The sequence below is a fragment of the Thunnus thynnus genome, chromosome 3 (genome assembly GCF_963924715.1).
Source record: "Thunnus thynnus chromosome 3, fThuThy2.1, whole genome shotgun sequence".
Classification (NCBI taxonomy): Eukaryota; Metazoa; Chordata; class Actinopteri; order Scombriformes; family Scombridae; genus Thunnus; species Thunnus thynnus.
The window spans coordinates 11,705,149-11,722,392 of NC_089519.1; the positions used below are offsets into that span (position 1 = coordinate 11,705,149).

The following is a 17,244-nucleotide window of genomic DNA, read 5'->3' on the forward strand; positions in this document are numbered from 1 at the left end:
TGAGGAGGAAGAGGAACTGTTGAAATGCACGAGCTTTTTGATGATACACAGACATCCATCATTGCAAACAAAAAGGGAAACCACAATTTTCCCTGTAATTGTTTATAGCAGTGGTGATATGAAGTGTTCCCTCTTGATGACTACATACAGTCAATACATACAGAACATGTTACTCATCCCTAAAACACAGATGATACAGTACAAAAAGATAAAAACGTACCCAGTCCTACGTGGGGGCCCGTGAGGGAAGCCATGGTGGTTGCGGGGCACGGTGCTGTAGTGCATTGGGTGTCCCAAGCCATAGTCAGGCTCATCATAGCCCATGCTCCGCTGATCATCCTCCAGACCGTACGGCTCTGGGACAAACCTCGGAATGGAGGATAGCTCCAGAGCACTTCCCATACGCCCAACCTACACAGGGACAGGGATTAGGGTCCAAAATGATAGAAGCTGTAAGTCAAATGCTGTGGAAAACCTACACTATGGCTTGTTAAATACTTTTAGTCTTTTAGTCTGGAAGTGAAAGTGTGCTATCAGTGTAATCCTACCACAAGGACCGCACCACAGCAAGTGATGCAATGATAGTTGAACATACCTGTGGCTGAGCAGCATAGGGGTCAAGCTGGTTCCTGCTGGGGGCTCTGTAGCTTGGATCAAGAGTTCTGTAGCCATCTGGATGGACTGGTCTGGACAAAAGTAATTGGCAAGTAGAAAATGTTGGTCCAAAGATTATCTAATTGATGCTGACAACCATATTTGCTATAAAAACAAACTTGACTTCATTCAAACACACACAGTTGTGTTTACCTGTAACGATCATCCATGCGAGCGCCCCGGTTCAGGCTTGCATAGGCCTCAGATGGGGGTCCGGAGCGGTAGTCATCGTAGCCACCTGGAGGTCCATAGTGATAGTTGCGGGGCACGGTGTGGGTGGGGTAGTCCATGGGCACACCACCTCCAGGTCCATGCCTGTAGACCCGGTCCATGGGAGCAGTGTAGCCCCCCATACCCGTCACTGAACCCCCGCCATCCAGGGAAAGTGTGTCTGATACAGAGGGGATGACTGTGCGAGTGGTAGTGGTCTTTACTAGTTTCTTTACCTTAAAGAGCACAAGCAGTGAGGAGACAAAATATCAATACTGAATATTTTTAAGTTTGAAATATTGTATGTCAGTTTGCAAAAAAGACTCTGAAAGTGCTCCACAGAAACGATCCAACAGGAAATTCTAATTCTGAACAGATGCAAAATAAAGCAAAACTCTTCTTCTTTTGTAACCATCACGTCATTCTGGTACTTCCAGTAATGCTTATATAACAGGCACGTATTTCCATTTGGTTCTCATGTTACCGTGGTTTCTGTGCGCCGTGTGGTCCCATCTTCATTGGTCTCCACGGAGACAACAGGTAGAGACTCCTGGGGATCTTCCTCCACCGTGTACGTCTCCTGCACCACCTGACCAGGCTCCATCCTGAACTGCACGCGCACACACACACATTTCATTTTAAAACCCAAATATAGGTCTCCCAGAAGAGATCACTCGGTTTAACCTTGTTAAAAATTAAATAGCTGAAATAGAGACTGCTCTGAAAGATGCTTACGTGATGTGTCCCGTTGATGTAACCCTCGTTCAGTGTCAGCCTCTCTATGTCTGCATCACAAGGAATGCGGCCGTTCTGCAGGGAGGAGGAAATTCATTGAGAGGATGCAACATATATGTACAGACTACTCAGGGTAAAAGATGAGAATGCATTTATGAACCAACAAACCACTGACTGAGCAGTTGAACTTTTCAAGTCATCCAGAGTAAGGAGCTACTAATGTACAGTAAGGATCACATTTGCAAACATTTATGGTTCAAATGCATAAAACTCCAAGTGAAAGCAGCAACTGCTGTTGACTTCCATTTGAATTTTAATGGCACCCAGATTTATATTGAGAAGCTCAGGCACTTAAAAGATGCAGTGCTGCTTGCAGCTAAAAAAAAAAAAAAAGATCCTTGTTCTATTTATTTCTATGTGTTTCTTATGTGCCATGGTGATGCAACAAGCCAATGACAGCCCAGCTGCAAACAAAACAAACGTGCTGTTTTGGTGCCGGTTGAACACTTGGTTATTAGTTTGCAATGTGTTAGCCAATAGAAGTCTGCATGGACTGTAATAATGACACCGAATGAACTCAGAAGGTATGTAAACATCCAAACAAACACACACAGGCTTTCATGTATACAAGCTTCACTCCTAAAAACAAACAACATGGTAGCTGAGTGGAGCAAATTAATGAATGAATGAACTTTGATGATGAAACATTAAGATGGTGACAATTAGTGAGTAATGAAATGACCCCTAGAGATATACAAACAGAGTTTAACTTCTTTCTCATGTGTCAACACCACCCGCATTGCCTGCCCTGGTTCAATGATGGGTGTGGTACACTTCCCATTCCAGCCACAGGAGGCACTCTACTGCTATCTCTGCCGTTTTATCTCCACTACTGTGGTAAAAGGAGGCAGACAGGAGTGGAATTGCTCAACAATGAATCAGAGATGATATGCAGCTGTCTCATACTGACAGAAAAGTTGAATTTCACTTCAGAAGTTGAATTTAAAGAACAGAAATAACCTGCTGAAAGCTGGAAATAGTAATTGCGGGAGGAGCAATGACTACTTGTTGAAGTGCAACTCAGTCCAGATCAAATAATCAAGGCACATTAGGCAAAATGAGCCATCTTTAGCTCAGAATAAGACTCAGTCAGAGAGAATAGTAGAAAGCACTGGGCAGATGAGCGTGTGGGAACGTGTCAGTAAAGACTCAGGTCGTGTAGCGCTGCCTGGGAGAGTGGCAGAGGCATGCCGAAGCCTTTGGGCTACGTAAACACACACAGCAGAGATAAGAACCAGCACAGGCTACATTTCTATCCTGCTCTTACTATAACAAACACACAAACACACACACAAACACACACACTCTCTACCTATATTTCTGCTCCATATCAGCTGCTACAATTCCCCAGCACTGAGACATATCCCAGTGAATGCCTACTTACATGCAAGAGCAACAAACGAGAAGGAAAGTGGGAGAGCTCGGTTGTTTATGACTCGTTTCAAAGTTTGCCTCAGGGCCAAAAGTGTGTGTGTGTGTGTGTGTGTGTGTGTGTGTAAAAATGTGTGTGTGTGTGTTGGTTCATTCATCCACACTAATGACAGAGCAAGTTAATAAGGTAGCGAAAGAATGAGCAAGCATGAGTGTGTGCGCCTGCGTGTCTGTCTGTCTATGAGATAAACCTGGAGCATGAAGTCATTCGTCAGTCACACCAGGTAACTGACTCACACATGATAAGGAGGGTGCGTAATCAAACAGTGGAACAAAACTTGGCAATGAAACAGATTTCAAAATCAAGAGTTTTAATGAGAATTCACAGCTGATAAAATAGGAGTGACTAGAGCTTTCTGGTCCCAGATAACAGACTTTGCCTTACTGAGAAAGCAGCTGAGGGACTAGGGATGTCGCAATAACCGCAATATTGCAATGTTGCGTTATAGACAATAGCCAATCACGGTGGATTGCAAGCAACCGCCACAACCATGCTATGATCGCCTTATAACCTGGCCCAGCCCTCATAACAGAGCTGGGCTCAGGGTGGGCTGACCGGGGTTCAGTGCTGATGCTCGGTAGTTAAACCTGTCTGTATGAATGTTTGGCCGAGCAGACTGCCATTTAACCTGTGAGGTAAAGCAGTTTTTCACCAATCATACAATCTAAAAAGGCGCGTCCAGCCAGACTCCATTCATAAATCCCAGGTTTAAGGAGACTTTGCTGTAGGCCAACGTTGTTTCCTGCCACGATTTAAAGTGTTTCCCGTGTTCGTGAGGTTCTGCAGCTCCATTCGGCCGACACGTAATCAGAATGAGGCTAATACCGCATAGACTGCATACCGTGCTGGTGAGCCACCCTGAACATCCGCAGGGGAAATTCCTTCATCGAGTGATGACTTCCTTATACCAAACACAAATCCAACAAATTCTGAATAAAACACATTTCTGAGATACTACTGCTGCAAAGGTGAACTCACAATGATGGTCTCTGAAAAGCCCATCATCGCAAAAAGCTAAATATCAAGCAAGGCATCGTTGTTCATGCAGATGCCTGTGGACAAGTCAAGACAAACATGATGGGTTAAACTGGGTTAAGCTTGATTGGAGGAGGGATACGATGATGAGAGGAGACATGAACGGTTACTGAGGAACCAATGGAGGATGGAAATAATGTGTGATCAAAAGCTATGCGGTGCAACAGAGGGTGTAAATTACCTCCTCAGCAAGGCTTCACTGGAAGGTGCTTCAGTCCATTTATTTGACTCAGCACTATATTCTTGCCAATTGTCTACAGGCCTCTTGGGATGGGTACTGAAACCCAGTATTAAATTGGCCCCAGGGCTAAATTATTAAAGACCATAGTATTGATAAGCTCCGTAGTTACTGGTTCTGCTCTCAGTATTGGAGAAATTAACAAAATAGATTTCCTATTTATTTAGGATACATAAACATTATCTCACGTCTTTTATCTCTCCCTTTCTAATTTGCTATAAGATAGTCATTGGTCTACAATGCAGTTTTGCTATTCCCAATCCAGAAAAGAGATCCCTCTCTGAGCTTTTCATATGTGCAGGGGGCAGGAGCCAGCTCTCTCTGCCTCTCTCTCTCTCTCTCTCTTCACACAGTTCTGAATTGGCACTACTTTTATACATTTTGCTGTAACTCCTGGTCGCGCTGCAGGCAGCTTCTCCTCTCTGTCTCCTCTGCTCTGTGTCTTTGACTGAGGGTGGGACAGTGATGGTGAAGTAAAGATAATGTTATACTCGAGTTAATGACAACTACGCTCATTACTGTAACCTCAATTAAAACCTTTGCGGGTAAAAAGCCAATAAGAGTAATCTATCAAAACACCTGTTCAACAAGCATGTATGTGGAAAACCGGTATTTTCACCTGCTTTGTCCGCAGTCTCCCATCCAAGTTCACACAGACTTTCTGAGGTAAACATTACTGTTGCTGCTCTAGAAACTATATTTAGTTATGTTTAAAATATTAATCAATTTTAATCCTGTTCTGAATTTATTATTTTTTAAATTAATATTTAGTACTGATACCCAGCCCTATTGATAAAGAACCGGACCAATAAGGAGCATCGATAAGAGTAGTAGTACCAATAAAATCCTAACAATACCATCCCTACAGGCCTCACCTTTTAACTTAAAAATTTATCTGAAGCACACATTAAGAGTCCAGCCTGAATAAAACCCACGAGGAGGTATTTTGTCCCCAGGTTTGGTCTAGGTTCTGCTGCCATCCAGCCAGTCCACACAGATGGGATGAGGGTGACCATGACGATGACACTGGAGGATGGTGCTTGGATCGAGGGTGAGTCCGAGGGACTTTTCGATGGAAAACGTGCATAAGGGTGGGTGGAAAGGGGGCAGGGGGGTTTGTACAGTGTTACCTGCATGTTGGGGAGGGGACGGGGCAGGGTGCCGGCGCACGACCTCCGCTCCTCCTCCAGAGCTCGGCTCAGCATCTCAAACTGCCTCTCCTGCTCCCGCACCGAGGCCAGCAGGGAGGCCGTACTCGCACACTGCTCCATTCACACACTGAGAGCAGAGCACAGGACAGCACAGGACAGGACAGGACAGGACAGGGTCAACACCAGAGAGCAAGAAGAGATTCAACCAACACCAAAGAACTGACATACAGCGAAACAGATCACCCAAGTATACAGATATAAAAAGCAGGTGGGCCCTGGCACCGTGCACATCTGGGGATACACACAGAGAGGTGTTAATGAAGTTGATATTTAGAGATTAAAAAGCAGCAGGAGCTGACACAAGGATGCAAAGCAAGGGAAGATAAATGAGGGAACTAGATACATCAAGAAGCAAGTACAGAGAAAATGTGAGTACAGAGAGAACAAGTTCAAGAAACAGCAAGAAAAACCAGCAAGCATTAAGAAAGAGCTCACCACTTCCATCCATCTACAAAAATGATGAAATAGTTCAAATTCAAGGTGGGACTAGCATCAGCCGCACAGGGATGGGACAGTCACTTTTTCAGTGTTTCTTCACCTTCTGCTGCGCAAGGTTAAAAATAGAAAGAAAGTGAGATGCATGACGAGAGACAATTACAGCATGTTTTCAGCTGCAGCATGTGGAGCTCGTTAGCACTTCTTCATTCCAAGGATGCAGAGAAAGTGAGAAGGGAAGAGGGAGAAGAGTACAAGTGTGAGAGCAACCACATCCTACAAGTTAGCAGGAGACAGTGTCACTCCGTCATTACACCAAATTTAAAAAGCCAGAGGTGTTGAACAGAAAAAGATGGCAGTGTGTGTTCAACACTGAAACAATCCCAAAATGGATTATTAACATTTATCTAGAAACATTTTAAATACTTTCTACTGTATTTATTACATCCTGCAAGTTATAATATGGCCTGCGCTTCATTTGCATGCAAACATAACAATTTACAGTACCAGGATAGGAGGACCATTTCACTGTAGCCTGAGCACTATTACCTCTACAAACTCAAAGTAGTTAATTAGTAACAAAACTACAAAAGATCAATGATCTTTTTTATATTAGATGTGGCTTTTAATTAATGATCCAGATTAAATGAGCAACAGAAGCATCAATTTATTTTCCTGCATCACAAACATCGCAAGCAACCCTGTGAGGAGCCCGACCGTTTTAAGGCGGATTTATTCTTGATTAAAGGGAGTCCTGCCATAGATACATATGGGGAAGGCTTTGATTTATACTTCAGTGTAAGATTTACACCTGTCGGTGGTACCCCGCAACACCACAGAGTATCCTACATGATCAGGCTGTGTCCTGCTTTAATTATATTCCCCACAGTAATAGCTTCACTTCACTTTGAGATAGAAAGTGATGATGGGCTACACAGAATATGTATAATTAGATTTACATTCAGGTAACATCTGTTTTGCCATGTCTCATTTCTGAATAAGAGACTACTCCCATGCAGTCGCAAAGAATTTAGAGACATCACAGCAAAGAAAAGAAGTTTATTTTTAATGGTCAAACTAGCCTGTTTTGGAAGAAAGGGAGGCCTAAACACTAGCCACAGATGACTTAAACCTAAATTACAGAGGCATGATAATAAGTGAACGTCACTCAAGTCCAAATTAAGAGAATGACAAAGACTTTTTCTCCGACTTCCTCAGCAGGGATGCTGGTGAGGGTGGAATGAGGAATCTGGAGAGGATTACTTCAACAGTGTCTGTCTAATAACGGGATGACATGAACGTGGCTCGTCTCCAAACCAGGGCAAAAACCATTTTCTACTTCAAAGTTCACTGACTCATGTAGATCAAATCTGCTCTCCATCCGCGCACACAGAACTGGCTGAGTGAACAAAGAGTCCTGTATAAAGTCTGAGTGCGCGCATACACCAGCAAGAGCATGTGCACACATCTGTGTGAGGGCAAGTGACTGTGTATGTGGGGCAGAGACTAAATAAAGGTAGCAAGTGTGTGGCTGACATTAGTTTTATCCTTGACAACTCAAACAGATTTTGTTAAAGTTAATGCTGCTGCCTTTCTTTCCATCTGTGTGGAAAAAACATAACACATTTGTGAACAGAACCACACATGAGCTGCACAAAAACACACACACACGCGCATGCACACACCATTGTCACACATTCCACAGTGAGATTTAGCATGTCATATCCTGTCTCAGCTGTTGGAAGCTGTCCTAATAAGGGAGCCCTTCACTCTTTCATTGTACTGCTTTCATCATCTCTCACACCACCGTTTTTTTCTTCCCAGCCAAATACTTCAATCATAAAGAGAGAGTGGGTGCCATTACTTTCTCTGACCCAATCAGGGCAGCCGTCCACAAACCGACAAAGTGTTTCTTCAATGGATAATGCTAAGAAACTGAAAGATGGTTTGAAATCATTTTAAGTGGCTATACATGTAACCCTTGAGAAAAGCTGAGAGTGCATTAAAAAACTTGACAAAGTACATAATGACAGATGCTGCAATCCCAAAAACAAAAAGAAAACTTTTGACTAAATGTGGCAGCAAGCTACATTGTTGTGTTGTGAAGGATGCCTTTAGCAGCCGTCAAGATTTTAACTTGGAGATAAAGTCCTGACACCATACATCAGATAAGTCAACATGCCACAGTCTGCGCTGTTCTTTGTAGCTCTGTCAGAACGTCAACACTTTTTGGAGAGCATAGAGGAAGACAGTCTCTTGTGCCTGACTGCAAGAGACAGACCCACACAACCTCTACAGCTATGCGAGTCCCACCACTAACATTCTTGTGGCAGGGAGCAGTTGCTTGTGAGAGCGTTTTAAATGGCTTTAGCCACTTAAAGCCTGGGCATTAGTCATTAATCTATTGTAAGGCCATTAGCAGTGACACTAAATCATATCTGCTAATGGGCTAGCTCTGGAATAACACTGCTGAGCCACTTACCATCCTGAGCCAACACACAACAAAGATGTACACACACTATTGATGTCCACAACTCACTGGAAACTTTGTGAAGTACACACTCACAGCCTGTTTGTTCGTCTGTCACCCAGTGCCCACTGAGAATTGTGACTGCAGTGTATTCCCTCATTATCATATGCTATCAATGCTATTTCAGCAACTTGGTCACTGGTGGTTGTGGCAGGCTGACATGCATTCTGTTCCAGTCTGCGCACGTACACACACACAGCTGAGGTGAAGCTATGGTAAAATGCTGTTGTGGCTTGGCCAAGTGCTCCGCTGACTCAGCCTCATTTGAATGGTCACACAGAGATTTGGCCTCTGTGTGTGTGTGTGTGTGTGTGTGTGTGTGTGTTCTGTGTGTTAGCCTTGGCCCACATCCAACCACTACCGCCTTTGCCATCCTGACTTGAAACCATGACCCACCCACCCCCCCAACCCCCCTCTCTCCCATGTGGCCTACAGTGTGGTAGCAGCATAGAGTGCACACGCACACACACCCACCCACATACACACACATTCACTCACACTCCACGCAGACCTTTCAGGGACCTCTGCAAGGCCAGCTGTCTAATCTACAGGATACCAACTTACTATTCTTAGTCAGAAAGGAAACATGCAGGCAACTGTAATTTAGAGGGCAAAAAAAGACCTATAAGCTCAAGTACGGTCTTAAAGGCTGCATTACAGTTAGATGATGAGTGAAATGAACGTTAAATGATTGACTTCCATACCCACAATAGAAATGAATTTGTCCTCATACACAGTATCACCTACCTCTAGTTTAGGTGAAATATTATATCAAATAGGGCAGCGAGATTTTAAACCCCTTGTTGTGGTCATTCACAGTCATTGATACTCCATTCACAATCATGTAATACACAGAAAAGCAGCAAAGCCACACATTTGAGCAGCTGGAACTAGATGACTTTTCTATTGATCAACCAATTGTTTAATCTATGTTGCATCTATCTTTTCTGATCATGCTGAGTGAAATGATCAATGAATGCCTCCACCTGCTGCTTGGCCATCATACCCATTAGTCATTTATTTGACTTCAGGCACAACATTCTCCACCACAGTTTTTTATAGTCCAAAACAAAGACCACCTCTGCTAACATCATTCAAATCAGTTAAAAGAGCAGATTTGCCATTTCACACAGCAAATGCCATAACTTTAATGAGTGTGGCTATGGATTAGATGTCTTCATCTACTAACTACATTGATCACAAGATGATCAGTATCTGAGAAGCATACCACCAAGGGAACCCCTGTCTGCCTCTAGTTAGGATAAAATTATTTCAAGGCCCCATCACAAATAGCATCACATTATCAATATTAAGGTACTGAGTCAAAGATATTGTAAGAGCTGCAATCAATACCATTATCTTAATAAGAGTACTTTAAATATCTATATACTAGTACATCATAATATGGCAAATGTAACCAAAATCCATAAAAAGCAACATATAAAGCCATCAAATTTATGAGTAGTCGGATGAAATTAATCAAATTAATAACATGAACTGGGTTCCATGACATCATCAAACAAAACATGTAAAACCTGAACAACTAACCTCTCAAGTTTCTGATATAATTAAGCCCATATATCATATAATGATGAGTCCACTGACAGCTGATAAAAAAATAATATTGAACATTCCCACAGCCCTAAGACCCTGTAAATTTGATTTAGTTGGCCCAGCCCTACATATAGCCAAGTATTTGATCCTCGTCTTCAACAATCAGTAAGTAATCAAACATTCTCAAAACACAGCAAAGCACTAATATTACATAAACAATTTCAAAACACAACATGTAAAAACTTGAGAATAAGAAACAGCTTACTGATCAATCTCTATTATGAAGAAAGGTCAAACAAACTAAAAAACAATGTTCAGCAGGTGGTAAGAATTACCACTTGGGAGTTTCAGTTAGAGTGCAGCCACCACTTAACAAGGAAGTTGGTTAAATTACTGCAGTGAAGGCCATAAAACTGCAAATGGACTCTAAACCTTTCTAATTTCACCACCAGCACTGTGGGAGTGTACAGTAAGACGGTTTCGCTTCACAGCTTTTAAAATCTGGGCCCTTTGATTTCACTCTGTAGATATTATCACACAACTCAAATATCCTCCCCCTGCATGGATAACACGCTGACGTGCCCACGGTTCAAATAAAAACACAGACTGCAGGTGTAACTGTTGGAAGTAGAGACGGAGAGAAATAGACGGGGAGAGAGCAAGACAGACAGGGAGGAGGAGCAAATATAAGAAAAACCCCAGCTTCTGTGTGTCAGAGGGACACACCCGTGGTGTGCTCTGAAAGCCCGTCATTACAGAGGCTCACAAATGATAGCCCTGGCTAAAACAACTGGCTGAGCAGCAAGACTTCAGCCCCCACAGACAACATGGCTAGGAACAAATTCTAGGCAGCAAAAGAAATACCCAACTTTTGATTTTTTTTTTTTTTTTTTGCCCCTCCTTTTACAGAGGGGACATTTCTGAGTAAACAACTTGTCCAAACTTGCTCACAATCTCCTCCATCTCTGTTCCAGCAGGTCAAGGCAGACATGCCTGCAGGGCATTTAGAGGAATATGCAAGGCATGTCCACGCTTCACTGAAACTCAGATCAGCTGACTGTGCCAGCTTAAATCAAAGATTCACAGGTACTCCAGACAAGCTGTCAACTATGATCTCAGGTTGATCCGTGTGCAATTACTGTGCAGTGATTTTTAACGTCACAGACAGACACGGCAGAGGAGGACAACCACAAACTGAAAGTTGCAAGCTTACTCCAAGAGTGATCCGCTAAAGTGGATTCAGCCAGGTCTCTGAGTAATCCAGCATCCGTTCACACTGAAAGACTGTAAGTTGAGAAGGTGTCCGTGTTGTAAGCGCCTACACAAGAGACTGAATAATGAAGCAACAAACACGCCTTCCACCTTACCACACCCCATACATCCAGACCCACACAACAGGTTCTTGCTTTTGTCCCTGGCTGCTCCTCCACCACCACCAGTTTCCCTCCCTCTCCTACATGGACAGACCACATCAAAAGACAGCTGCTGAAACATTAAACAGTGTATTTTCACAGGAATCTTTCAACATACAATGAACAAAAGTCAAAGGCAGTCAGCCAAAAAAAGACATACACACCGTGCAAGCGGGTCCACCTGGGCAGCAGCGTGCGGTCTCACTGCCCACGGAGAGTGGGCGTTTCAGGTACAACACATAAATGCAAATTGATAAGTAAACCCGAGACTGGACTTTGACTCCTAACTTACGGTCTGTGACGCGGCAGGCTGGCCGGTTACTTCCGTGTACCCTCACCTGTCCTGACTACTCCCAAGCTAGTCAAAAACTAGCGAAATCTTGCCGCTTCAAGGTTTAAACTCAACAAACAGCAAAAACTCAACGTGAAATGTTTATAACGTGTTACACCTCCCAGCCAGCCAGAAACCACACCATTCACGCAACCCAATGCTAACGTTATATTGGCAAACCAACTGGACAATTTATTGTTCTAAATGTCGTGATATCAAGCAGTTTTTAACTACACGCAAAAGTCCTGTTACACTTTTATTGAAGTTTCACTCTAGATAAGTTATTCATCAAGCTAACCGCTAGCAAAATTAGCTTGTGGTATGGTAGCTAGCTTGCTAACGCTGCGTCCAGAACAATCAAGTTAATAAAAATTAAAAGTCACCTCTTTAACCACTAACAACAATCCTCCAACCAACTATACTGAGCACAATACACCAAGAGACACGCAATTACCGAGTCTGGAGACTGTTGGGCTTGTTTTTCAAAGTCCATAAATGTTTTTTGCGAGGTGGATTTCAGGCCTAGCCTAGCCGACTGTCGCCCCGCAGGCTCGTGAGAAGAAGAAGAAGAAGAAGTGAGTTGGGATGAGACAACAAAAACACACCTCGGGGTGGTCGAACAAACGCCTTTAAAACTGCTCAAATAAACTGTCCCTCCACCGCAGGGCGAAGACTCAGTGAAGACGGAGAAAACACCCACCTATGCAGCGTCCTTTCTCGCTTGGCTTGTTGTTCACTTGCTTCTGCTCTGCCTCTCCGCTGGGGGGAAGAGGAGGAGGCGAGGAGAGCAGGAATAGAAAACCACACAGGAGTACATCAGTCTACAGTTTATGTTTCTGCTCTCCACTAATTTACTTTATCTGATAATTATTGTTTCAGGCTACATATAAATTCAACTAAAAATAACATTGACCATTTTGTGTGGCTTTTGGGTATTATTATTTGTACTAGTGGTAGTATTAAATCATTATTTAATAAAAAATAAAATTAAATAGTTGATTCGATTTTAGTTTAGTTTAGTTTAGTTTAGTTTGGTCATTTTCAACTTACACAACTCAAATACACATGTAAATAATAAATAAATAATAAAAAGTCATTACTTTTGAAGCAGTGACAATCTAAAGCACGTTTATACTGACTGAAAAGGTGATGTAGGCTGAAGCCTTAACTTATTACATCCACCCTTTTACATTAATTATTTTGTACAGATCCCTTTAGATTTATACACTAAACATGAAAGAAATGAGAAAAAAAAAGGAAAATAAGGGGAAGATTATTTTTATATATGTATATTATATATTCCCAAAAGTCGCAAACAAAACTCATATACTAGTGTTCATACCTCTGTTTTATACTTGTTAATCGTCTTATTTTTAACTATATTCTTTAAATATATTATAATTCACCTTCCTTGGTTGTAAAGGAGCGACGAAACAAAGGGTATTTCTAAAGCAGCTTTCTTATTTAACTATTTACGGAATAATTAATTTAATGAAATCTCTCCCTTAATACGCATTCAGCATTATCTTATTTTCTCAGATTCCAGTCATTAAACAGACCACTTCACATTATTTCTGTTTCACATATGGAAATATCTAAGATTAAAGATACCACTCATTAGTGTGTTCTGCCCTCATGTGGTCATGGATGTGCTATTACAATAACAGCCAATACATCAGTGACACTCAAGTTTATTTTGGAGAAAGTACACCAGTGATGGGAAGGTATATTTGCTTCAGTACTGCACCTTATAAAAAACTATGAGGTACTCAATTTACTTGAGTATTTCCATTTAATGTTACTTTATACTTCTACATTTCAGAGGGAAATTGTGTACATTTTACTGCAGCATCTTTATGACATGTGACAGTTATATTTTATAATATAAAAAATTGCACAAAGTTTAGTGTCACATCCGGTGTGACACTAAACTAAACATTGACTTGTTGTTTGACCAGGCAAAACTTGGTATAAACCAAGCGATTGGGGGCGATGTAATAATTTTTTGTTATTAACTCAGCAATTCAGATTTCAAATTTCACTATATTGGCTTTACACTTGTACTATTTTCTCCAGATTAGGCAGATAACTTTTGACTCTTTTCCAGGGATTTGACAGTTCATCTGTGGTCTCCTGCTGCTCTGTAATGGGCTGTTTGCATTGTTACAAGGATCATAGTCTTCTGAAGTTAAAGTGGTGCAACAAGATTATCTTATTTGAATATCCACTTTCACTTTTTGAGTGTAAAACTGTGGTGTTGGATGAAACAACAACATTCTGAAAAATATCATTAGGATTATTCTCAATCACTGTTTACATCAATGGGTTTATTTATATGAAGAAATCTTCCTGATCTACAAGTTCTTTCTGTCTAAAACAGTTCAGATAATCCTTCATGATGCTCTCACAATACTATAATGCTGCATCTCAGTGGACGTGCAGAGCGATTGTTTCTTCTACTGTTTTTTTAATAACTCTGAATTACAGATTTCAAACTTCACTATATTTACTATACAAATGCACAATGGTCTTCAAATTAAGCATTTAAAATTAGGTGCAAATCAGTTTAACAGTGTATTTTTCAGATTTGTTTTTTCCAGGCAGGACATTTCATTCCTGGTCTCATGGCATCGCTGGTGGAGTTTGTGTGCAGGACACCAAATTCTGTGCAGGTAAAGGTGTTCATTCCCCAGAGGGCTGCACCAAACCACAATCTGGAGGTCATTGCAGTTCAACATGAAGTATTTACTGAGAATTATCTGTGTTAAGAGGTTACATCTTCATGTGGCTCGTTCATTCTATTGAGGGTTTGAGCTCAAGAAGTTGTGATGAATGTTAGATTGGCAGCATAATACTTAGTGACATTACAAGGCTGTGCAACAGCATCACCTTATTTGCATTGTATTTGTCAGTTTTCAAGTATAAAACTATTACTGGATGAAACAATAGATGCTGAAAAGAAACATGAAATTATTTGCATCCATATTTGTTTATTTATATCTATATTTTCATTTTTATACATGCAACATTACTCCATGATACTCTTAAATAAACGTTGCTGGAACAGCTGAATTTCCCCTTTTTTGTTATATTGCATTTTTAAATTTTTGGCTTTTTTGACAGTTGAATAAATTTCATATTCAGTAAGGCAAGTTTATTTGTATTTCACATTTCAACAGCAGCAATTCAAAGTGTTTTAAAAAGATATTACATAAAAGGCAACTAGACAGAATATAAAAGCAACAAAAGACAACATGAAAAGACTTTTAAATACAATTAAAAAGTGTTAAATTTGGAAATAAAAAGAAGCTAAAATAGAATAAAACAGTAGGGGTGTATTCCTTTTGAAGTCCACAGAGAGAGACAGACTGAGGTTGATGTTCAGTCTTCAGCTTTTTCTTTTTGTTGCTCTTCTTCCGAAACAACATAAAAAGATCCTGCTGCCACAGGAAGTCCTCGTCCTGGCAGACGACCTCGCTCTATGTCGATCAAGTCTCTTTTGGAGAATCTCCACAACCTTGATGGCCTCCAATTCGTAGTTTTCTGCCTGGACTCTCAACATTGTTTCTTTATCAAGCACATGCATGAGCTCAGTGATGTCTTGAAGGAGAGCTTCCTGTCTTTTTTCCTCCTTTCTCAGCTTGTCAGCGAGCGTCTGACTCTCTGCTGAAAGCTTTTCAGTGACCGTTCGAGCCTCTTCCAGTTGCTGGAACAACATCTGCTCAATTTTCTTGCTGCTCTCTGCCTCCTCCAACAGTTCCCTCTCTCTCTGGAGCTGATGGTCCAACTCCTGACAGACCAACTCCACCAGCTCAAAGTCCTTGAGGTTGTTGGCATCCGCCTGGTTCCTCAGGTCCTTTTCGTCCTGGAGCATTTGCTGCAGCTCCAGAATTTCATAGTGAAACTGGTCCTGTTTTGCTTTCTCTGATTTGAGCTCAACTGAAAGCAGCCAGCTCTCAGCTGAACACTCCTCTGAAAAGCTCTGTAGCTCTTCCACTTTGTGGAAAAGGGCCTCAGCGATCTCCACAGCCTCCAGTTTTTCAGTCTCTGCCTGCACCCTCAAGGCTTTCTCTGTCTGCAGCTGCTGCCGGAGATCTTCTAGCTCCTGTTCCACCATGAGGAGCATCAGCCTTTCAGCTGAGCGCTTCCTGTTTGTCTCCTCCAGTTGTTGAGAAAGTGCCTCCACTGTGGCGGGGCAGGTCACTTTCTTCATGGCATCAGCTCTCTGCAGCTCATCCTTAAGCTCCTGGATTTCCAGCAGCATGGCCTCTTGGTCCTTTTCCTCAGCTGAGATCACAGCTTCATAGTGCTGTTTCATCTGCTGGTTCTTCAGCTGAAGAGCCTCGATGTCTCTGGAAAGGACCTTGATCTCACCCTGATAGATGGCACAGAGGTCGTTGTGCAGATTTATGGCTCTTAACTTCTCCATTCTCTGCTCTCTTTAAGTAAAGTCTCTAAAGACGCTCGTCTGTAATAAAACACGCTGATGAATGTTTGTGACTCTCCTACAGTGGTCAAGTGGTAAAGTCCTAAAGTGTTAATGGTGAATATTCTCAGCTGTGTCTTGTAGAACTCTAGAACAATACGTGTCATAAAAGACTATATGACATCAGAGAATGCTGATGTCATTATTGAGGAAAGATTCCCTGTCAAGTTATCCAGATAACATGGGGGCCTATTACCATGGAAACCTTGTTTTCACCACAATGTTTGTAAATGATATGCAATAACAGAGAATAACAGAGAATAATAGAGATATTACAATTCACACAGTTTTCACAAAGTTTCTTTTCTTCAATAGTAGTAGTTATATCTATTTGACAAGCAGAGGAATCGCTTGTCATATGAACATTTCCAGTTCAATGCAAGCAAAATGTTGCAAACACATTTAGGAATGATTTAAGCCACTTTATTTCAGATCGTATTGATTGTCGCTTGTTTTTTCTTTCAATGTGTGATATTACTTTAAAAATGTGATATTATATATTATTATATAATGATAATATATTGATTTCTTTTTAACTGACCTTAGATCTCAAAGTCACAATCTATGAGATTTATTGAAAAGTTTTTAAAATGTTTTCATGGTTATTTTTCACAGTATACTTTTTCTTTTTCTGTGTGTTTTTTAATTTTATTTTAGTATTTTTACATATATATTTTTTGTTCCTTATGTATCTTAATACTAATTATTTGACCTGATGATGTAATGGTGTAACAAAACTGTGTTAATTCTGGTGTTGTTTTGTATTGTTGTTCTGTGTTTAATAAAAAAGAAAACTGTATAAAGTTGCTCTGAATGTGTTCACTGTAATATTAATACTGTGTTTTTGTTGTAGGGTTGTATTATTACTTCACAATTATTATTACAATTACAGTAGTTTTAAGGATGTTTAGAAAAGATCCC

General features: G+C 41.2%; 1 protein-coding gene across 11 annotated transcripts in view; it reads right to left on the reverse strand.

The window, feature by feature from the left end:
- The window catches only part of ctnnd1 (catenin (cadherin-associated protein), delta 1), a 28,559-nt gene extending 15,914 nt beyond the window's left edge, over positions 1-12,645 (reverse strand). For 4 of the 11 annotated variants that reach the window (XM_067584184.1, XM_067584187.1, XM_067584180.1 and 1 more), the window contains exons 1-7: positions 12,538-12,638; positions 5,495-5,642; positions 1,600-1,674; positions 1,349-1,474; positions 808-1,100; positions 596-686; positions 221-411 (exon numbers count right to left, since the gene is read on the reverse strand). In XM_067584184.1, the coding sequence (XP_067440285.1) occupies positions 221-411; positions 596-686; positions 808-1,100; positions 1,349-1,474; positions 1,600-1,674; positions 5,495-5,635 (917 nt within the window). In that variant the 5' untranslated portion in view covers positions 5,636-5,642; positions 12,538-12,638. Of the gene's footprint in view, positions 1-220; positions 412-595; positions 687-807; positions 1,101-1,348; positions 1,475-1,599; positions 1,675-5,494; positions 5,643-11,307; positions 11,330-11,670; positions 11,711-12,291; positions 12,399-12,442 lie in introns of those variants that run through there. The other 7 variants (XM_067584183.1, XM_067584182.1, XM_067584191.1 and 4 more) reach the window with 7 other exon arrangements.
- Between the last annotated feature and the right edge of the window lie 4,599 nt (positions 12,646-17,244).